Here is a 20,473-nt window from a genome sequence, read left to right as displayed (position 1 = left end):
CTGGTCAACTTAACATCTGCAAAAATAAATAAATAAATAAATAAATAAATAAATAAATAAATAAATAAAATAACAAGGATAGTGGTAAAGTATAAAGATCTAAAATAAAAATAAAAATGTATTTTGGGGCAAAACTTTGATTCTTAAAGTCTTTTGTCATTCTAAATATGACTGACATGATTTTTATTTATTTTTATTCTGATGTGATTTTTATTATATTAAGTATATGAACTATTCTCACAATGCAAAGCCGTTTAACAGCTTAACAGTCTATAATTGTGATAAGAATGTATGACAGCGACAGTCAATAAACTTTTCCCCCTTTAAAAATGAAAAAATAAATTACATGACAATTATTAATGTACAGAAAACAACATTTTAAGCTTCACTACAGTTCTATTTTTAGGATGCTTGAAAGCCCTGTTTTGTCTTTGACCCATATGTATCTATCAGAGTATACGTAAATCTAAAGATCACCTTCCACCAAAGACAATGACGGGACATGTTTGACCTCCCAGCTCCTCCTTCAGCTCTGTGATCATGACAGCATAGTCTGCGAGGGCCTGCTCCACCGTCAACAACCCCACCTCAGGGATTTTAAAAGAATTCTTCCCAAATGGAAGAGATTTCCCATAGTACCTCTAGAGATCAAAGCAAAGATTTCAATTAGTGGACGTGATATACTTGACCATTTTTGTAAAACGTCTTTTATCTCTTTACAATGCTTTCTACATAAATGCAGTAATATTGTGAAATATTGCTACTATTCAAAATATAGTTTCTATTTTTATTTCATTTAAGTGTAATTAATTCACGAAAAAGCAAAGCTGAATTTTTAGTTTCATTACTCCAGTTTTCAGTGTCACAAGATCCTTCAGAAATGACTCTGATATGCTAAACTGATGCTCAAAAACATTATCAATTTTGAGAACGGGTGTAGTAAATAGTTTGTGGAAACTGTAGTAAATAATTCATCTTTGTTCTATTGTATTCATTTTTACTTTTAAATTGTTTATAATATTTTATGCATGATTTCACTCCCCTATAGCAGGGGTTCCCAAACTTTTCAGCCTGCAACCCCTAAAATAACAATGCCAGTGATTCGTGACTCCTATATTCTTTGGAGATGGTCATAAATATTCAAACGTTGCACACACAATAATAGGCCTATATAAACGCAAGCATATTGACAACATAAAAAAGTGCAACAGCCTAACAACCATACGATTTATAGTCATTTATAAATTTGCTTAATATTAATCTTAGCTCTTGGCTGCAGTAGTGTAGTGGTTAGTGCGTCGACACATGTACTTCGGTGCTCACGGCAACCCGAGTTAAATTCCCAGCACACGGTCCTATGCCGATCCTTCCCCTCTCTCTGCTCCCCATGCTTTCCTGTCAATAATCTCTACTGTCCTATCCATTAAAGGTGAAAACACCGAAATTTTTTTTTTTTTTTAAATTTAACCTTCGCTGAAGAGACTGGTGGGCACAATGTTTTCAGCACAAGTCTATTCTTGGTTTAATTTTGCAGACCACCACTCAGATATCATTCTCAATGTTCAGTTGGGGCCTGTATTTGAATGTATTTGATTGCCATAAAGGTGAAAGTTGAACCCGGTGCTATAAAATAAATCTGTTACAGCTGACGCTATTGCAGTGTTGCTAGTCTAACATAATAAAGAATCCTATGAAAAAAAATAATTTAAAGGCTGATGGCTTTTCATTGGCATGTTGTTGTTTTTTTTACTATTAGAAACGACTATTTTTATCATCTGTGGGTTATGGTTAAAACGTGGTAATTTTAGTAGTTTATTAACATTTATTTGACTTTTGGAAATTAGCAAGCGACTCCCTCTCGTTTTCCCACAACCCCCACTTTGGGAACCACTGCCCTAAGATCAGTCTAAATCAATAACCTCTTTCCAAAAAGAGCTTTTCAAGCTATCTGGTAAAACCGTATTTATACCGCAGTAAAATAAAATATCACAATGCCACATTTTTCCAATATTGATATATAAATGTTGTATATCAACTATTGACAATGGCTTTTATTATGTTTTCCAGCTTGGACATGAAGGGATATATTTACATTTTAAAATACATAAAAACTGTGATGTTTTTCAATCTTAACAAACTTTCACAATACGTCTTTGCATCAAATTCATCTATGAAATTGATACCTAAAAGACTTCTTTCATCTTATTTTATTTCCAAGCTTCCTGACAAGTATTGCGTATCATGAGTCTACATATCCACTTCATTACTTCCTCCATAGTCATATGATTCACGACAGTTTCGGGAAACTTACATGTTCAGCAAATATGAGCAGGGCTCCCTGCGCTGCTGCCAGCTCTACCATGAAGCCCGAATTACGTGCAAACTCACTTATGTCCCCCTCATTGCCCGTGTAGAAGAAAATGGGTCCATAGCCTTTCTTCCAGTACTTATCTGAAACATACAGTGCACTCAGTAAAGATTTAGTTTAAAAGTTATGACAAATTCAGGTAGACTTATAAGGCATATTAGTTTACCTGTAATAAGGTAGCGTTGATCATATGTGCCATTGCCAAGACTGTTGTAATTAAAGTGGTCTAAAATCTGTTTGAAATACTTTTCCTTGAAATCCAGTGAAAGGTCTCTGTGAGATGTGATCTCATTGCTGTAGTTTTCCTTTTTAAAATCAGTAAAACGCATACACTTGATACACAAATACACTTCATTGAACATGTGCACATAGACATCACCTATATACTGTATAACTGCAGGTTAACTATGTAACTTAAACCTTTAAAAGCTATTAGTTACTAGTTAATTAAAGTCATTTGTAACTAAGTATGGTAACTACTAACCTTAACTTTTCTGATTTTGATTATAATGCAATAATCTGCACCTTTTGTAAAGCTGTTTTTAAAACAAGAACTGTTATTATTAACTTTAACTGAATTGATTAAGACAGAATTAAATAATATTCGCAATAAAAAAGGAAATAAAAACAGTGACAGCCAAGAATAACAAGCTGTAAAACAAAACTGCAGCAGCTACTATTAACAAACTTCCATAATACACTAAACAAGGCAGAAGAACTCACCACAGGACGAGCCTCGGTTTTTCCACGGAGGAACAGCAGCGTTAACCCGAGAAAGAGCCACAGTGTAGCCATTCTCACAGAGACCCCATCGGTCAGATCAACACAGAAATACAGTAGAGCTTGATGAAATCTAAACAGGGACAATGACCGTCATGTGATCACATCAGCTGTCATGTGACTAATCTTTATAGACGTGCGTGCCGCCTTTAAACTTTACAAACAATCGCTTAACTCTCTTGGGTCAATAAGACGTGTTATTACACTGTTATAAAGTTAAACGTTTCTTGAGTAATGGGCTGAGAAGTTTCGCTGTTAACTGACACAACAGTTTTAGAGGGAAAGCCATGAGCCATTTCAAAGTAAAAGTCTTCGTGAAAAATAGGCAGCATAAAAGTTTATAAATAAATAAAGAGGGTTTTTTTTTGCACTGTAACCTCACTGTTCACATACCAATTAAGAACAAAATCTAAATCATTGTCATCCAAAATACCAAAATATTTAGAATACCTAAAATAGAATAAAAAAAACAGAACTACTCTGTAAACAAAATGTTTAAATAAAATGGTTAAAAGGTTCAAATAGAATTCTAATTTATTTATATTGAATGTTCGAACATTTTATAATTAACTTATTACAGTAAAAACAAAAACAATCTCATTTATAACAGAATGGAGTTATAGTTTTTTGCCTTGATTTGCTCGCCGATGTCTTCTTCATAGTCCTCTATCCATCGAGTGACATTGTTTACATTTAAAAAAAAAAAAATCAGATTCATTTAATTGAAACATTTAATTCAGTTTCCTTTTTCTTAGCTCAGCAATAAATAAATAACCGAAGTTTGCCAAATTTAAGGTTACAACAGGCCTGCTTTGACCCACGGGCCCTACTTTGGGCTTCTCTGATATAGAGGAACAAACCAGTGCCATATTTATGTGTACAAATTAACAGATAGATAAATAATTGGTAAACTAATAAATTGTACTTTCTTATTAAATTTAACACAAAATGAATTAATTAGTCATGTTTTTTTCTTCAATTTTTTTACATTGTGTTTATAAGCTTGTTTAAAGAGATTTACTGACAAACTTTAACTCTAAATACTTCTCTCTTTCCACCATTCCTACGTGCCGGTCAGAATGTGCCTAAATCCCCATGTCAGATAAACAGTACAGTGACAGACATGAAGGAAGCCGATCTCGTGTAACGTTTGTGAAAAATACTACAGTAAGAACTTTACCAATGATTATTTGATGTATTTGTTGTGGAGTTAATTCAAGTCTTTCTGCAGTGATGAGTCACAAACAATGTCATTACAAAGTTCACACACACACACACACACACACACACACACACACACATACTTGTTTTTGTGCATTGTGGGGGTCACCTGTCACGGTGGTTACGTAATGGGGACCACCCTTTCTGATGATGTTAGAGACATAAAAAAAATAGTTTGCCACACAAAAATACAAACTATTTCATAAAATCACTTCAGATTTTGGATATTCCGCAAATTTTTTTTTAGACCTGACACAGTGGTCACTTGTGGGGACATTTCAGGTTTTGTGTAGAAGTGGGGTCCGCCACATACACAACCGATTTTTAGACAAAGTGGGGACCAATTCTACACACACTTTACTGGTTTTGAGACAAAGTAAGGACCAGTTCCAGATACACATTACCGGTATTGAGTCAAAGTAGGGACCAGATCTACACACACATAACTGGTATTGAGTCAAAGTAGGGACCAGATCTACACACACATTACTGGTATTGAGTCAAAGTAAGGACCGGATCTACACACACATTACTGGTATTGAGTCAAAGTAAGGACCAGGTCTACACACACATTACCGGTATTGAGTCAAAGTAAGGACCAGGTCTACACACACATTACCAGTATTGAGTCAAAGTAAGGACCAGGTCTACACACACATTACCAGTATTGAGTCAAAGTAAGGACCAGGTCTACACACACATTACCGGTATTGAGTCAAAGTAAGGACCAGGTCTACACACACATTACCAGTATTGAGTCAAAGTAAGGACCAGGTCTACACACACATTACCGGTATTGAGTCAAAGTAAGGACCAGGTCTACACACACATTACCAGTATTGAGTCAAAGTAAGGACCAGGTCTACACACACATTACCGGTATTGAGTCAAAGTAAGGACCAGGTCTACACACACATTACCGGTATTGAGTCAAAGTAAGGACCAGATCTACACACACATTACCGGTATTGAGTCAAAGTAAGGACCAGGTCTACACACACATTACTGGTATTGAGTCAAAGTAAGGACCAGGTCTACACACACATCACTGGTTTTGAGTCAAAGTAAGGACCAGATCTACACACACATTACCGTTTTTTAGTCAAAGTAAGGACCAGTTCTACACACACACATTACCGGTTTTTAGGCAAGGTGGGGATCAGATCAGCACCCTTACTAATATTAAATTTTAAACCTCAATCAAGTAATTTGACAGTAAACTGCTTTAGAATTTTCATTTGAAGAGCAGGTCAGTTTATAAAAAATGTAATTTGAATACAGAAGGAACCTCAAGATCCAAACAGGAAATGGTCCAGAATAGATTTAATAAATGTTATATTTATTATAAATAATTTCCACAAAACCTTTAAACACAAAAAACAGTAAACACAAAATCCATGAAACTCTCTTGCATGTCTAAAAGCAGTTCTCATTGGGTATAACAAGCTTCCACATAACTCTTCCATGTCTGCATACACATTTAGTTAAGTGCAATAGCAAACAATATTAAACGGTTAGTTCACCCCAAAATGAAGATTCTGTTATTAATTCCTCTCCTTCATATTGTTTCAATCCCTTGCTGTCTATGGAGGATGAGGAGTTCTTGCACTTCATCTAAGTTGTCTTCCTTTGAGTCTGAAGATGAATGAAGGTCTCAGGGGGTTAGAGTGAGATGAGGGCAAGTAATTTATAATATAATGTACATTTTTGGGTAAACTCTTAAAACCCACCAGTATGTTCTATTTCTGTTTCTGTCGTATTTTAACTATTTGAAAAAAAAAACATTAAAAATATTTAAAAATACATTTATAAAGAACTGAACCCCACAAATGCACAGAGACCTTTATCATATAACCAAGCCACCAAAACTCCAAATAGACATCATTTGTTAAGCATTAACTCTACATTAATAGTAAGCAGTTTATAAACACAGCTAGATGCTCTATTGTTGACTTATAAGCATGTGTTATGTGCTCAATTTTTGTGTTTTCATACTTTGTTTATAATTAATTTTTCATTACTAAATGAAGTATTGCATTATTTACAAACTGTCTAAGAATAATTGGTGTTTTTTAAGATCATTAAGAATGAGTAAATAAATGATTAAAAAACTATATAAATTAACATTTATACATTTAATATTCAGGCATATAATTAGGGCTAAAAAAAGAAAAAAAAAAAGAAAATCCAATCGGTTCACTCTAATCCAATCGGTTCACTCCAATCGGTTCTTGCGTTGCTTAATAGACAAAATATTCCGAAAACAGTTTTCTAGAAAAAAAAAAAAAACTTTATTTAATTACAAAGTATTGCAGGGCTCTAGAGTGCTCTGTTTTTTTTTAATGGTGCAACTAAAAAATCTATACGAGGGGTAAGATTAAATGAATTTTCAATAAGTATCATTAAAGACATATTTATAATATGAACTTGCTTTTGGTTATTGATTGACACGCTGTTTAAAGGTGCTACACACAGCCTCACTCCTTGGTATCGAGCGCAGGCCAGGCACTACATTTAGATGTTGTATAATATGAAATAGCAATTAAATTATGAAAATTGTTATGAAATAGTTTTTCAGTTATGTAGCCTAATAAAAATATTTAGTACACTGCACAGTGCAATTATTATTTAAATTTATTATATCCATTATTATTAATATTAGTAAAATTGACAAAACACAGAACTCTTTTGAACGTTTGCTTTCATTTTGACATGCTAAAGCGCACTTTTACAGTTTTGTAAAGAAACATCCCATTATGCAGCAGCAGTCAAGTTAGGACACTTAAAAATGCCTTTTGCGTTTAAAGATGATCGGCCTGCGAAGTCAAGTTTACATGGTTATAAATTAAATAGATATAGCCTAGTGTGTAAGTGAGTTTGCTGCAGATCCACCTCTCACATGTGCTGCAGGTAGGGTAAATGATAATCTTTTTTAAAAATTTACTTTAGGCTATACTGCTATTTGCTCATGCAAAATTAAACACCAGAAAATATATCGTAGGCCTATATTAAGAGCTAAATTACAGTTAGCATCATAATTAGTTCAATTATGTGCTGTAGGCTATTGATTGACCAACACCCCCTGTATACAGTTTACCCACTGCAGGTCTACAGTTCTGATGTGTATTTTGAATTACTTGTTTTAAATGACAGTAAGACATGCTATATTAAGTTTTTATTGTAAAATATACATTATAATCCAGTACAAAGTAAAATAATATTTATTAATGGCCTATTGGCAGCGTATAGCCGTTAAGCTTATAGTCTAAGCATGTCATTTTATTATAATTAACATAAATTACAAACTAGCCACCTTATGATTTTATTTCGTTTCTGTATATTTTTATCAAACGAAAAATGCAATGAGTTATACTTTGGTTTTAATTTTATTAGAAATTTAATAGCCGTTTAGGCAACACTACTTCTACATGTCATTGGCTCTGATTGCGTTTTTTACAGATAACCTATTTACAAAGATTTTTATTAAACAAGTGCCCTACCACAAGATATTTTTGTAGGTGTAAAAATCTAAAAAGTATCATTATCATATTCTTGCCTTATTCATCTTTAATATAAATATAAAATTTAACACATTCATTGATTAAACTAGGGATGCTAACGATTACTCGATTGATTTATTGTCGGTAACCCTTTAAAACCAATAGACCTTATCGATGACCGATTAAGCATGGGCATTTAATAAGTTATGCTTTGCTCTTTGAGATGCGTCCACGATTTCACACATTACATAATCAAGTGTGCGCAGTTTAGGCTACGTTACCCTTTTTTAGACAGTCGTGCACTCTCTTGACTTTGCATATTGGTTATGCACATATTGGTCATACCTATTATGCTCAGATCTCGTTTATCCGCTGGTGCTGCCATTAATCCGCTGGTCAAGTAATCAAAAAGTAGGCTACATGACGTTTAATTATGGGCAGGTTATTAAGACCAAACATTGGTTGTGCAAACTTTATTATGTTCTCTAAAATTTTAAAGTGTTTTAGGCTACATTATCTTTTTATAGACTGGCATAGGCCTAAATACGCATCACGGCCAGACATTTATAGTTTATATAAAAACGAGCGTCACCGTCGCATTTGTTCACATGCTTTAAATTAATGCTTTTTGTCTCCCAAATTCATATAATAAAGAGAATGATAAAATAACATTATTAACTGTTTAACTTTAACCATTTCTGTTCAGAACGATTAAAGTTGATCTTTTTTTTCGGTTTTCGTTTCTGTTCCTGAAAAATGTCATTTGATTCTGTTTTTCGTTTCCGTTCCTTGAACCGGTTTGGAGCCCTGCATATAATACGTTTTTCTGCATGTTAAATAATGCTTTATTAACTCAACTTCATGCAGTTTTGAGATCTAATCTAAAGTGAGGAATATTGATGCTTTATAAATCCCTTATAAATGACAATTAAAGGCTCAGAATCATTCATTTATTCATTTATTTTCATTTTGGTTTTCTCTCTTTATTAATCCGGGGTCGCAACAGCGGATTGAACCACCAACTTATCCAGCACGTTTTTATGCAGCGGATGCCCTTCCAGCTGCAACCCATCCCTGGGACACATCCATACACATACACACTCATTTACTACGGACCATTTTAGGCTACCCAATTCACCTGTACCTCATGTAGGAGCACCTGGAGGAAACCCACACCAACACAGGGAGAACATGCAAACTCTACACAGAAATGCCAACTGACCCAGCCAGGGCTCGAACCAGCGACCTTTTTGCTGTGAGGTGACAGCACTACCTACTGTGCCACTGCGTTGCCAGGCTCAGTATCAAATAAACAATAAGTATTTGCAATCGTACCTAAACAAATACAATTACTGTAAATTTTAAACATTGCTGAATAACAGGAGTGTCGAAATACAACATCATTTGATAAAATAATATAATAATTTAACAATACATTACGTGTAAAGCAATTTTATATTTAGACAAGATTGCAATGATTTACTTTTCATTTGATACAGTTTCATTTGAGCATCTTGTAATAAGTAGAAATGAATAGTCATTTTTTTCCTGTATATAATGTAACTGAGCCTTATATTGTCATTTATAATGGATTTATAAAGCATGAATAGCCCTCGCTTTAGATTAGATCACAAAACTGCATGAAGTTGAGTTCATAAAGAATTTATTAACATACTAAACAACTTATTATATGCCTGAATAATAAGAATTATCAATGTTATTTTGAATAGTTTATTAATCATTTACTTGCACATTCTGAATTATCTAAAAAAAAAACACCAACTACTTTTAAATATCTGGTTTGTTAATGATGTATTTTTCATTACTAAATTAAGTATTGCATTATTTACCAAGTATGAAAACAATCATTAAGCACATTATAATTGTGCTTATAAGTCAATAATATTTGTAATTTATATTTATAAATATAATTTATAAACTGCTTACTAATGTCTATTAATGTAGCGTTAATGCTTAACAAACGTTCAACTAACTATTTGCGAATGTTTCATAAATAATTCATTGTGTGCAGTTATTATAGTGTTACCCAACATTTATATATCTTATTAATCAGGCATATAGTAATGGTTACTCTGTCTAATAATAAATGCTTTATGAACTCAACTTCATGCAGTTTTGTGAGCTAATGTAAAGTGAGGACTATTAATGCTTTATAAATACCTTATAAATGACAATTAAAATCTCAGCTATATTCTACACAGAAAAAAGAAATAAATTAAAAGGGAGAGTGATTTATAGCTTATATATATATATATATATATATATATATATATATATATATATATATATATATATATATATATATATATATATATATATATATGGTGAAGCAGTGGCGCGGTAGGTAGTGCTGTCGCCTCACAGCAAGAAGGTCGCTGGGTCACTGGTCTGAACCTCGGCTCAGTTGGCATTTCTGTGAGAAGTTTGCATGTTCTCCCTGCATTCGTGTGGGTTTCCTCCGGGTGCAAAGGCACAGTCCAAAGACATGCTACAGGTGAATTGGGAAGGCTAAATTGTCCCTAGTGTATGAGTGTGACAGGCCCATATGACAGGCTGGCCGGAAGGTGTAAAAAAGTCGTTATCATATGGACAAGTCTAAAACTGAAGGACTTGTTCCAAAAAGAGCCGACCCCGCAATCATATGGGACTAAGGCCAAAGAAGATATATATATATATTTTTTTTTTTTCATTAATTTCAAGATACACAAATGAAACTATCTAATGAAAAATAAATCTTTGCAATCTTTGAAATCTAAAATTACTGTACAGTGCAAACATCACAGAAACACTGAAATGAATATTGCCATATTGTGAATTATGTTGTTTTGAAATGATGTTGTATTTTTTATTTTGCAATGTTTAAACTTTACAGAATTTTTTTAATAAGATTGCAAAGATTTATTGTTCATTAGATACTGAGCCTTTAATTGTCATTTATAAGGGATTTATCAACTATAAACAGTCCTTAATAGATTAGGTCACAAAACTGCATGAAGTTGTGTTATTATAGCATTTACTAACACACATGGTTACAATTTCTATATGCCTGAATAAAACATGCTAATTTAATTATTAATGTTCATTTGAATAGTTTATTAATCATTTAATAACTCATTCTGAATTATCTTTAAAAAAAACACCAACTACTCTTATATACAAATAGTTTGTAAATAATGCAATACATAATGTAGTAATGAAAAATGAATCGGTAACAAAGCATGAAAATACAATTAAGTCAAGTCAAGAATACAGCGTTTGAAGCTGTATTTATAAACTGCTTCCTAAAGTCTATTAATGTAGAGTTAGTGCTAAACTAATGATGTATAGTGTGTAGTTACTATGAAAGTGTTATTCAGATTTTTTTTTCTAAAGAGTCGAGATTCAGTTTTTAATATAAAAATCCAAAGCTGACCAATCTCTGGATTTTAGAGCCAATGGTTCAGCTTTCACCACAGCATGTACTTCCTGTTTGCTCCAGGATCTTCTCTTTATGGGACCTATGGGTGGTTAAAATATAAAAAAGTGGTTTTAGTTGCATAAATGTTCAGTCATTTTTACAACATGTGCTGTTATGTTAGTTTAATATTGTGATAGAAAATGCTAGAAAAATATGTCTTGCCTATTATTAAAAATACTTAAGATGGAGATGGATTAAAAAATACTTCCTAATAACTCCAAAACTGGTTAATGTGGTTACACTTTATTCCATAGTCCAATTTAGACATTCTTCTAACTATGCGTAACTCTGCAACTACGTTAATTATCTCACCGTAAAGTATTATGTGTTAGAGTATTTGCATACTGTTAGAATGTTCAATAAGACTAACGCTCATCTGATTATTAGTAGAGTATTAGCAGACTGTTAGCTCAAGTTTAGCTCAAAACACTACACTGTAACAGATATCTGTTAATTACCAGTTGCTGTATTTTGTGATTTACAAGTGTTTTTTTTTTGTTTTGTTTTTTTGTGGTGGTGAATTGCATTATGGGATGTTGATCTCTGCTCTGTGCACTTTTGATGTTGAAAATTCAACTCTACAGTTTAACAAAGTGAATTATACTGACATTTTAGTAGTTTGAAATAATATAATGTATAAGAAATAATATATAGAGATAAATAAGTCTTTAGAATAACAGAAAATGTACCGGCAGTTTATTACAAGGTTTCTGTAGCATAATATACAACAACAACCCAAACAAAAAGTCACTTTTTTTTTACTTTTTAAGATTAAAAGTTGTTGGAAGAAAGATCAAGATCCCATAATGCAATTCAAAAGCAGAAACAAACAGATTTCATAAAAACAAATTATGAAAAACTGCTAATTTAATCATTATTACTTATTTTTATTAATTTTAAAATGTAGAGTATTAGCTGACAGTTAAGGTTACCTCAATAAAACCAACTGTCATTGGTCTCAGTAAATAGTACAGCAGACTGTTAGGTTACGCTCAAAATTAGTACAATATGACTAACTCTTATATTAATTTAGCAGAGCATTAGCAGTGTTGATTCTAACAGACAGTCTAATGACTGTTAGTTGACAAGTAGTTGCAGTTACTTGTAGTTAGTAGTAGTAGTAGTAGTAATAGTAAAGTAAATTATCAAAATAAAGTGTAACCAGATATGCAATTAGTATATTTTTCAAAGTATTTAGCAATATTGTTTAACTAACATGAAATGAGACATCAAGTGCCACTGTACTGAAATCATCATGGAAGTAATGTGCTTCTGTCCTGTTTTACCCTACATGTTATGTAAATGAGCTTGTGCATTCGGACTTGTACAATAACACAAGTCAGTCACAAATTAACTTTAATGATCATACCTCTCTTTTTTGTGAATGCTGGGTCTGCTTCACTATCTTCACACACACTGTACCATGGTGATGATACTTGAGGGGACTCTGAAAGTAAAAATCAAGTCTGAGAGTTGACTTCTCTGCATAAAGCTTACCAAAATATTTGAGAGGGTGCTCGCTGCAGAGCCATTTGAGGAGAGGTGAGCTCCAGAGAGGGGGAGCATGAGCTGTCGCTCCTCCTCCTGTAAGCTGTTTTAATGCGTACACCAACCCCACCCCTAACCCTACCCCCAGTGACATCACTCGTAGAAGAAGTGCAAAAAAAGGTGGAGCTCAAGCTTAAGCTCCCCCTCTCTGAAGCTCACCTCTCCTCAAATGGCTCTGCAGCGAGCACCACTTGAAATATTTATTTGATTTTGTGTTGTTTTTTTTAATGGGTAAAAGCGTGTGATGGTAGCTTAAAAATAGTTTTCAAACACAGCACATACATATCATGATAAAAATAAACATTCTGAAAAAGAAAAATTCTGATCAGAAAAATAAATAATATTTTTACCTTTTAGATTGGACTTCACCTTCTCCAAAATCACGATCCACTGTAACTTTCTCTGAATGTAAAAACCCACACAAAAATACATCATTTAAAACAATATGATATATGTTTGCAAATACAAATGTGTATATAACATCCAGAAAATCTGGCACTGTATTACATGTTTGTGTGTAAACCCACGATTTGATCAAGATTCCACCCTTTAAAATCTTCTGAGCGTCTGTTTTCAAGTCCCAGAAAAACTGAGTTGTGGGAACAGAGCAGTTCTCTTCTGCAGTCATACAGTCATAACACACATACATATGAAGAGTTTGGTTGCAAAATGCGATAAACGGCATTTTTTGACATTTGGATTTTATTATTGGAAATCACTGTTCAGATGTACCTTAATCTATGTGTGAATTGCTGCCATTAATAACATTTAAGAATGCACATTTTAGGCCAAGTACAAAACGTTTTTTTTTTTCACAAAACGCAATATCCGTCAGACCAGTTTCTTTACAAAGTGCGATATAACAGTTAGAGAACGTTCAGGATGCGGCGCGAGCTCAGCATCCCCTGGGAAGAGAGTCATCGCCGGTGAAGTGCTCAGAGTTTGCTCATTGATTTAGCGATAGAAGATGAAGTCTTCAACTTCACAAAAATTTATAAAAACGCCACAAAAGTGGACCAGAATAAGATACTTCTGCATCAACAATACACAAATGCAGCAGGGAACGAGTCTCCGCTAATGTCAAAAGAAGGCCTAGGAGCGCCTTTTTTCCTACTCCCCATCACAAGATACCTGTCTGCAAGGCGACATTTCTAAGTGTCCTTTATAAGTTTATTTTTTAAATAATTTCTTAAATGTAGCCGAGTAGCCTATATGAAGATTTATTTATGCGGTTGCACCTATTATTTATAATTTATTCTTGTTGTTGTTGATTTATTATAAAGGAACTTAAAGGGCACATGTTGTTATGGAGAAAACGGTTTAGCTTTTTCACAACCAAATAAATAAGCTATTGTTATTATTATTACAGTGAAATAATTCATTAAATATGACATAGCGAGGCAAGTTTGTGTCACGGACTCAGCTCCGCCCGCTCTAATCATACAGGTTTGGTTTTCTGCAGCGGTGTGGAAGGAGCCGCCCTCCACTCTTTCTGTACCAAGCTAAAGGTCATTTATCTAACTAACTTAATCTTACTTATCAAACAAAACATTGATTCACTAGCTTTTGGTAATGGTATTAATGTAGTATAATATAGCCTAAGGTGTAAAATAAAATAAAATAAAGTTATGTTATGTTGTGTACATTCTGGCCAAATCTAACTTAGAATCTTATTATTATTAATCAATCTTTGCATATATTATTCCATATATTTATGGTGTATAGTTTTTTTTTAACCAATTTAAGATGTTTGACAATGTGGGTTGGATTAATATGTAGCATTTTGGCATGTTTATTTACTTAATTATAGACATAAAATTAAATAAAAAATATCCTGGATTTGAAAATATTGTGTTCCTGGCCTTCACTGAGCTTAAGTTATAGTTTAATGTACAAAAATTGTGAATGAACTTGACTGTTGATGTCCTGAAAAATAATGTCAAAATTACCAACATTTTTTTTAAATGGATATATCTCGTTCTGCAATGAAACTCTTCATATACAGTTGAAGTCAGAATTATTAGCCCCCCTGAATTATTAGACAGCTTGTTTATTATTTCCCCAATTTCTGTTTAACGGAGAGAAGATTTTTTTCAACACATTTCTAAACAATAGTTTTAATAACTATTTCTAATAATCATTTCTAATAATGGACTTATTTAATCTTTGCTATGACGACAGTAAATAATATTAGACTAGATATTCTTTAAGACACTTCTATACAGCTTAAAGTGAAATTTAAAGGCTTCACTAGGGTAATTAGGTTAACTAGGCAGGTTAGGGTAATTAGTCAAGTTATTGTATAACGATGGTTTGTTCTGTAAATTATCGAGAAAAAAATATAGCTTAAAGAGGCTAATAATTTTGTCCCTTAAATGGTGTTTAAAAAAATTTAAACTGTTTTTATTCTAGTCAAAATAAAACAAATAAGACTTTTTCCAGAAGAAAAAAATATTATCAGACATAGACAGCAGTACTCAAGGTTCGCGGTCTCCACTATGTCAGGCCTTACTGTGTGTGTATTGAGGACTAAGTGTGTTTCACAGCTTCTCTAACATGCCTCTGGTCCCCACAATGTCAGTGCATATGTTCACCAATTAGGACACACACTCTGTTTCATTTCTATATTTTGATTAAGTTAAATAATTACAATTAAATACACCACTACTACAACAACAACTACTATTACTACTACAACTAATAATAATAATAATAATAATTGTTATTATTATTATTATTATAAACACACCTCATCAGAGTTGTGGGTCTCCTACTGGAGCAGAGCAGTTCTCTTCCTCTGTCATATGGTCATCCTTCAATAAAAGCTGAAAAAAATAAAATGTATATATATATATATATATATATATATATATATATATATATATATATATATATATATATATATATATATATATATATATATATTTAGTTAGACAGTAGTACTCAAGGGTCCCGGCCCCCACTACGTCAGACCTTACTGTGTGTATTCAGGACTAAGGGTGTTTCACAGCTTCTCTAACATGCCTCTGGTCCCCACAATGTTACACTAGTGCATACGTTCATAAATTAGGACACACACTCTGTTTCATTTCTATATTTTGATTAAGTTAAATAATTACAATTAAATGCACTACTACTACAACAACAACAACTACTACTACTACTAATAAAAATAATAACAACAACATTAAACACACCTCATCAGAGAGTTGTGGGTCACGTACTGGAGCAGAGCAGTTCTCTTCCACTGTCATATGGTCATCCTTCAATATAAGCTGAATATAAAAAAATTTATATTAGTTAGACAGTAGTACTCAAGGGTTCCGGTCCCCACTATGTCAGACCGTACTGTGTGTGTATTCAGGACTAAGTGTGTTTCACAGCTTCTCTAACATGCCTCTGGTCCCCACAATGTTACACTAGTGCATACATTCAAAAATTAGGACACACACTCTGTTTCATTTCTATATTTTGATTAAGTTAAATAATTACAATTAAATACACTACTACTACAACAACAACTACTACTACTACTAATAATAACAACAACAATAATAAACACACCTCATCAGAGTTGTGGGTCACGTACTGGAGCAGAGCAGTTCTCTTCCTCTGTCATATGGTCATCCTTCAATAAAAGCTGAATAAAAAAAATAAAAAATATATATTAGTTAGACAGCAGTACTCAAGGGTCCCGGTCCCCACTATGTCAGACCTTACTGTGTGTGTATTCAGGACTAAGTGTATTTTACAGCTTCTCTAACATGCCTCTGGTCCCCACCATGTTACACTAGTGCATACGTTCATAAATTAGGACACACACTCTGTTTCATTTCTATATTTTGATTAAGTTAAATAATTACAATTAAATGCACCACTACTACAACAACAACTACTACTACTACAACAACTAGTAATAATAATAACAACAACAACAACAACAACAACAACAACAACAATATTAATAAACACACCTCATAAGAGAGTTGTGGGTCTCGTACTGGAGCAGAGCTGTTCTCTCCTTCTGTCATATGGTCATACTTCAGCAAACCTGAATATAAAAAATATATATATTAGTTAGACAGCAGTACTCAAGGGTTCCGGTCCCCACTATGTCAGACCGTACTGTGTGTGTTTTCAGGACTAAGTGTGTTTCACAGCTTCTCTAACATGCCTCTGGTCCCCACAATGTTACACTAGTGCATACGTTCATAAATTAGGACACACACTCTGTTTCATTTCTATATTTTGATTAAGTTAAATAATTACAATTAAATGCACTACTACAACAACAACAACTACTGCTACTACTACTACTACTACTACTACTACTACTACTACTACTATTACTAATAATAATAACAACAACAACAATAATAAACACACCTCATCAGAGTTGTGAGTCTCGTACTGGAGCAGAGCAGTTCTCTTCCTCTGTCATATGGTCATCCTTCAATAAAAGCTGAATATAAAAAATAAAATATATATATTAGTTAGACAGCAGTACTCAAGGGTCCCGGTCCCCACTATGTCAGACCGTACTGTGTGTGTATTCAGGACTAAGTGTGTTTCACAGCTTCTCTAACATGCCTCTGGTCCCCACAATGTTACACTAGTGCATACGTTCATAAATTAGGACACACACTCTGTTTCATTTCTATATTTTGATTAAGATAAAGAATTACAATTAAATGCACCACTACTACAACAACAACTACTACTACTACTACTAATAATAATAATAATAATAATAACAACAACATTAAACACACCTCATCAGAGATTTGTGGGTCACGTACTGGAGCAGAGCAGTTCTCTTCCTCTGTCATATGGTCAACTATCAATATAAGCTGAAAAAAAATAAAATATATATTAGTTAGACAGCAGTACTCAAGGGTTCCGGTCCCCACTATGTCAGGCCTTACTGTGTGTGTATTGAGGACTAAGTGTGTTTCACAGCTTCTCTAACATGCCTCTGGTCCCCACAATGTTACACTAGTGCATACGTTCACCAATTAGGACACACACTCTGTTTCATTTCTATATTTTGATTAAGTTAAATAATTACAATTAAATGCACTACTACTACAACAACAACTACTGCTACTACTACTAATAATAATAATAATTATTATTATTATTATTAAATTTAAACCCACCTCATCAGAGGGTTGTGGGTCTCCTACTGGAGCAGAGCAGTTCTCTTCTTCTCGTCATTTGGTCATACTTCAATAAAAGCTGAATATAAAAAACAAAAAATAATAATTAGACAGTAGTACTCAGGGCTCCCGGTCCCCACTATGTCAGACCGTACTGTGTGTGTATTGAGGACTAAGTGTGTTTCACAGCTTCTCAAACATGCCTCTGGTCCCCACAATGTTACACTATTGCATATGTTCATAAATTAGGACACACACTAAGTTAAATAATTACAATTAAATGCACTACTACAGCAACAACATCTACTACTACTACTACTACTACTAATAATAATAATAATAATAAACACACCTCATCAGAGAGTTGTCGAAGCAGTTCTCTTCTGCAGTCATATGGGCATCCTTCAATGAAAGCTATTTAAAAACAGCTTTGTTATATAAGTCATGTCATGACTATAAAGCTTTCATGACAGTCTTATGAACCCCCCTTTAAAGTAAAGCATTACCCAATTAATGTAACTTTTTTTTACCCATTAAGACAAGAAGAAGATATTAAGAGATTGATTTCATTATCTCTTATGAATGATGCAAACTCTTTATTTTTGAACAGATTTACCCTTAATCTATATTAACATTAAAAAACTCTTAGCTTTGCTGAATGTATTAAGGATTAATGTATTAAGTGATCAAAATGTCAAACCTTTCTCCAAGGCCAATCACATGCGCCATAGTCAAACGTTATTTCCTCTCCAAAGAAAATATCCCTGATTGCAAAAAGGCACAAATGAGGTTTTCTCTGAACAACGATCTTATTGACAGTGCAGTTAGGGTGCAGATGGTCATCATTCACCAGCCGGCCGAGGGTCTCGTCCTCATGATCGGCATCAATGCTGCAAAACTAAGAGAAAAGAGCAAGCAACATTTTAATTATGCCCTCTCATAGCAATGAAAAGCTAACTATGGCATGAATACAAACACAATGAATATAATATATACATGTACATTTGAATGGGGAAAACACTTAACCACCTGTTCTTGTTTTACCATATAAAGTCAAACATAAAGACAGTATTTTTATTAATATCTCATCTATGCTTTGCTTCCACAAGCTCTATCATTTGTACTCAACCCCAAAACTTCCTTTAATAAATGTGGACAACGCAAACTCTGACCTAAAAGATTTAATGAAACGTGTAGGGTTCAAAAACTACAAAAACCTCACATTAGCATCCTCTCTGTGTGTGAATTATAAATACAGTAAACCTTTTGAAGTGGATCAGAACCTTTCCTCAATGTTGTTCTAATACTATTGAACACCTGTTCTTCTTTCTTAGGACAGTTTTAAAGAACTTTTTTCAACTTCAATTGTTTACAGGTCACACTTTACAATCAGGTTTTATTAGTTAATGTACTTACTAACATGACCTAGTAATGAACAATGCATGTACAGCATTTATTAATCATAGTTTAACATTTACTAATGCATTATTCAAATCAAAATTCATGCTTGTACCAGTAATAATGCATTGCAATAATTAATGCATTGTGCATGTTTAACTAGTAATGAACAACTTTATTTTCATTAACTAAAGTTAAACAACATGAACAAATACTGTAATAAAGTATTATTTATTGTTCATGTTAGTAAATGCATTAACCATCATTAACTAATTTAACCTTATTGTAAAAGGCTACCAGTTGACAGCAAATAAATAAATAAAACACACACAGTGAACATTTATGTACTATTATATATGTTTTACACTAAGTTGGAGTTTTATTATAATTATTTATCTAAAATAAAACGTTTCTACACGTCATAGAACAATAAATTAAGTACATTTCTAGGACCAGATGGCCCCACATTTTAATTATAACCTCTATATCACTACATTAACGTATAAATAGTATATAATAGTGTTATTTCAGGATTAACTTTACATGTTTAAAGCAATTAACCATTTAAAAAGTATGATACAAGAACTATGAAAACATACCTTAGTAACCTTCTATATATTCGGTTTCCAGTGAATGGGTCTTGTCAGTGGAGCTGGTGATGTGTTTCTCCGCATCTTTTAATGGTTTTATCCTCCGTCGATCCATTTAGCCGCACGGTGATTGGTGACTGTCTGACCGCGGCTCATGCACTCCACCCCGGCCTCTGACTCACGTAGCACCGGGCAGTTAGCACGTTAGCACATTAGCGCGAGTAACTTTTACTCGTGTAAACAAGTTAAATTACATACCGAACTGTAGTTTGTGTCTTATCAGTGTTATATTAATACGTAATTTGAAACAACATCGATTAAAACACCCAGGACATTCGTTAAAACATTTAATTAACTATACCTGATAACTGTCAAAATATGCAACATAAGTATTTGTCATAAAACCGATTTCATTACATTATGATGGTGAA

At 33.2% G+C, this 20,473-nt stretch overlaps 1 protein-coding gene and 2 long non-coding RNA genes across 6 annotated transcripts in view; 1 reads left to right on the top strand and 2 right to left on the bottom strand.

The window, feature by feature from the left end:
- The window catches only part of dpp7 (dipeptidyl-peptidase 7), a 29,528-nt gene that overhangs the window by 8,925 nt on the left and 130 nt on the right, over positions 1 to 20,473 (bottom strand). For 2 of the 4 annotated variants that reach the window (XR_012405862.1, XM_073950316.1), the window contains exons 2-5: positions 3,092 to 3,221; positions 2,535 to 2,673; positions 2,312 to 2,451; positions 478 to 641 (exon numbers count right to left, since the gene is read on the bottom strand). Coding sequence is in view for 3 of the 4 variants with exons in the window: in XM_073950316.1 (XP_073806417.1) it covers positions 478 to 641; positions 2,312 to 2,451; positions 2,535 to 2,673; positions 3,092 to 3,221 (573 nt within the window). In the remaining variant the exon portion in view is untranslated. 4 annotated transcript variants of the gene reach the window in all.
- LOC141385826 (uncharacterized) lies at positions 4,293 to 5,819 on the top strand. The gene is made up of 2 exons (XR_012406899.1): positions 4,293 to 5,100; positions 5,230 to 5,819. It is a non-coding gene; the product is annotated as an uncharacterized lncRNA (long non-coding RNA).
- LOC110439592 (uncharacterized) lies at positions 10,578 to 20,215 on the bottom strand. Its single transcript, XR_012406888.1, has 13 exons — positions 20,052 to 20,215; positions 18,755 to 18,952; positions 18,407 to 18,468; positions 18,055 to 18,133; positions 17,668 to 17,745; positions 17,282 to 17,357; positions 16,870 to 16,946; positions 16,460 to 16,535; positions 16,093 to 16,170; positions 15,645 to 15,720; positions 13,246 to 13,297; positions 12,717 to 12,794; positions 10,578 to 11,387 (listed from the first exon to the last, which is right to left on the bottom strand). It is a non-coding gene; the product is annotated as an uncharacterized lncRNA (long non-coding RNA).

The sequence above is a fragment of the Danio rerio genome, chromosome 5, assembly GCF_049306965.1.
Source record: "Danio rerio strain Tuebingen ecotype United States chromosome 5, GRCz12tu, whole genome shotgun sequence".
NCBI lineage: Eukaryota > Metazoa > Chordata > Actinopteri > Cypriniformes > Danionidae > Danio > Danio rerio.
This window is presented reverse-complemented; position numbering and strand designations above follow the sequence as displayed.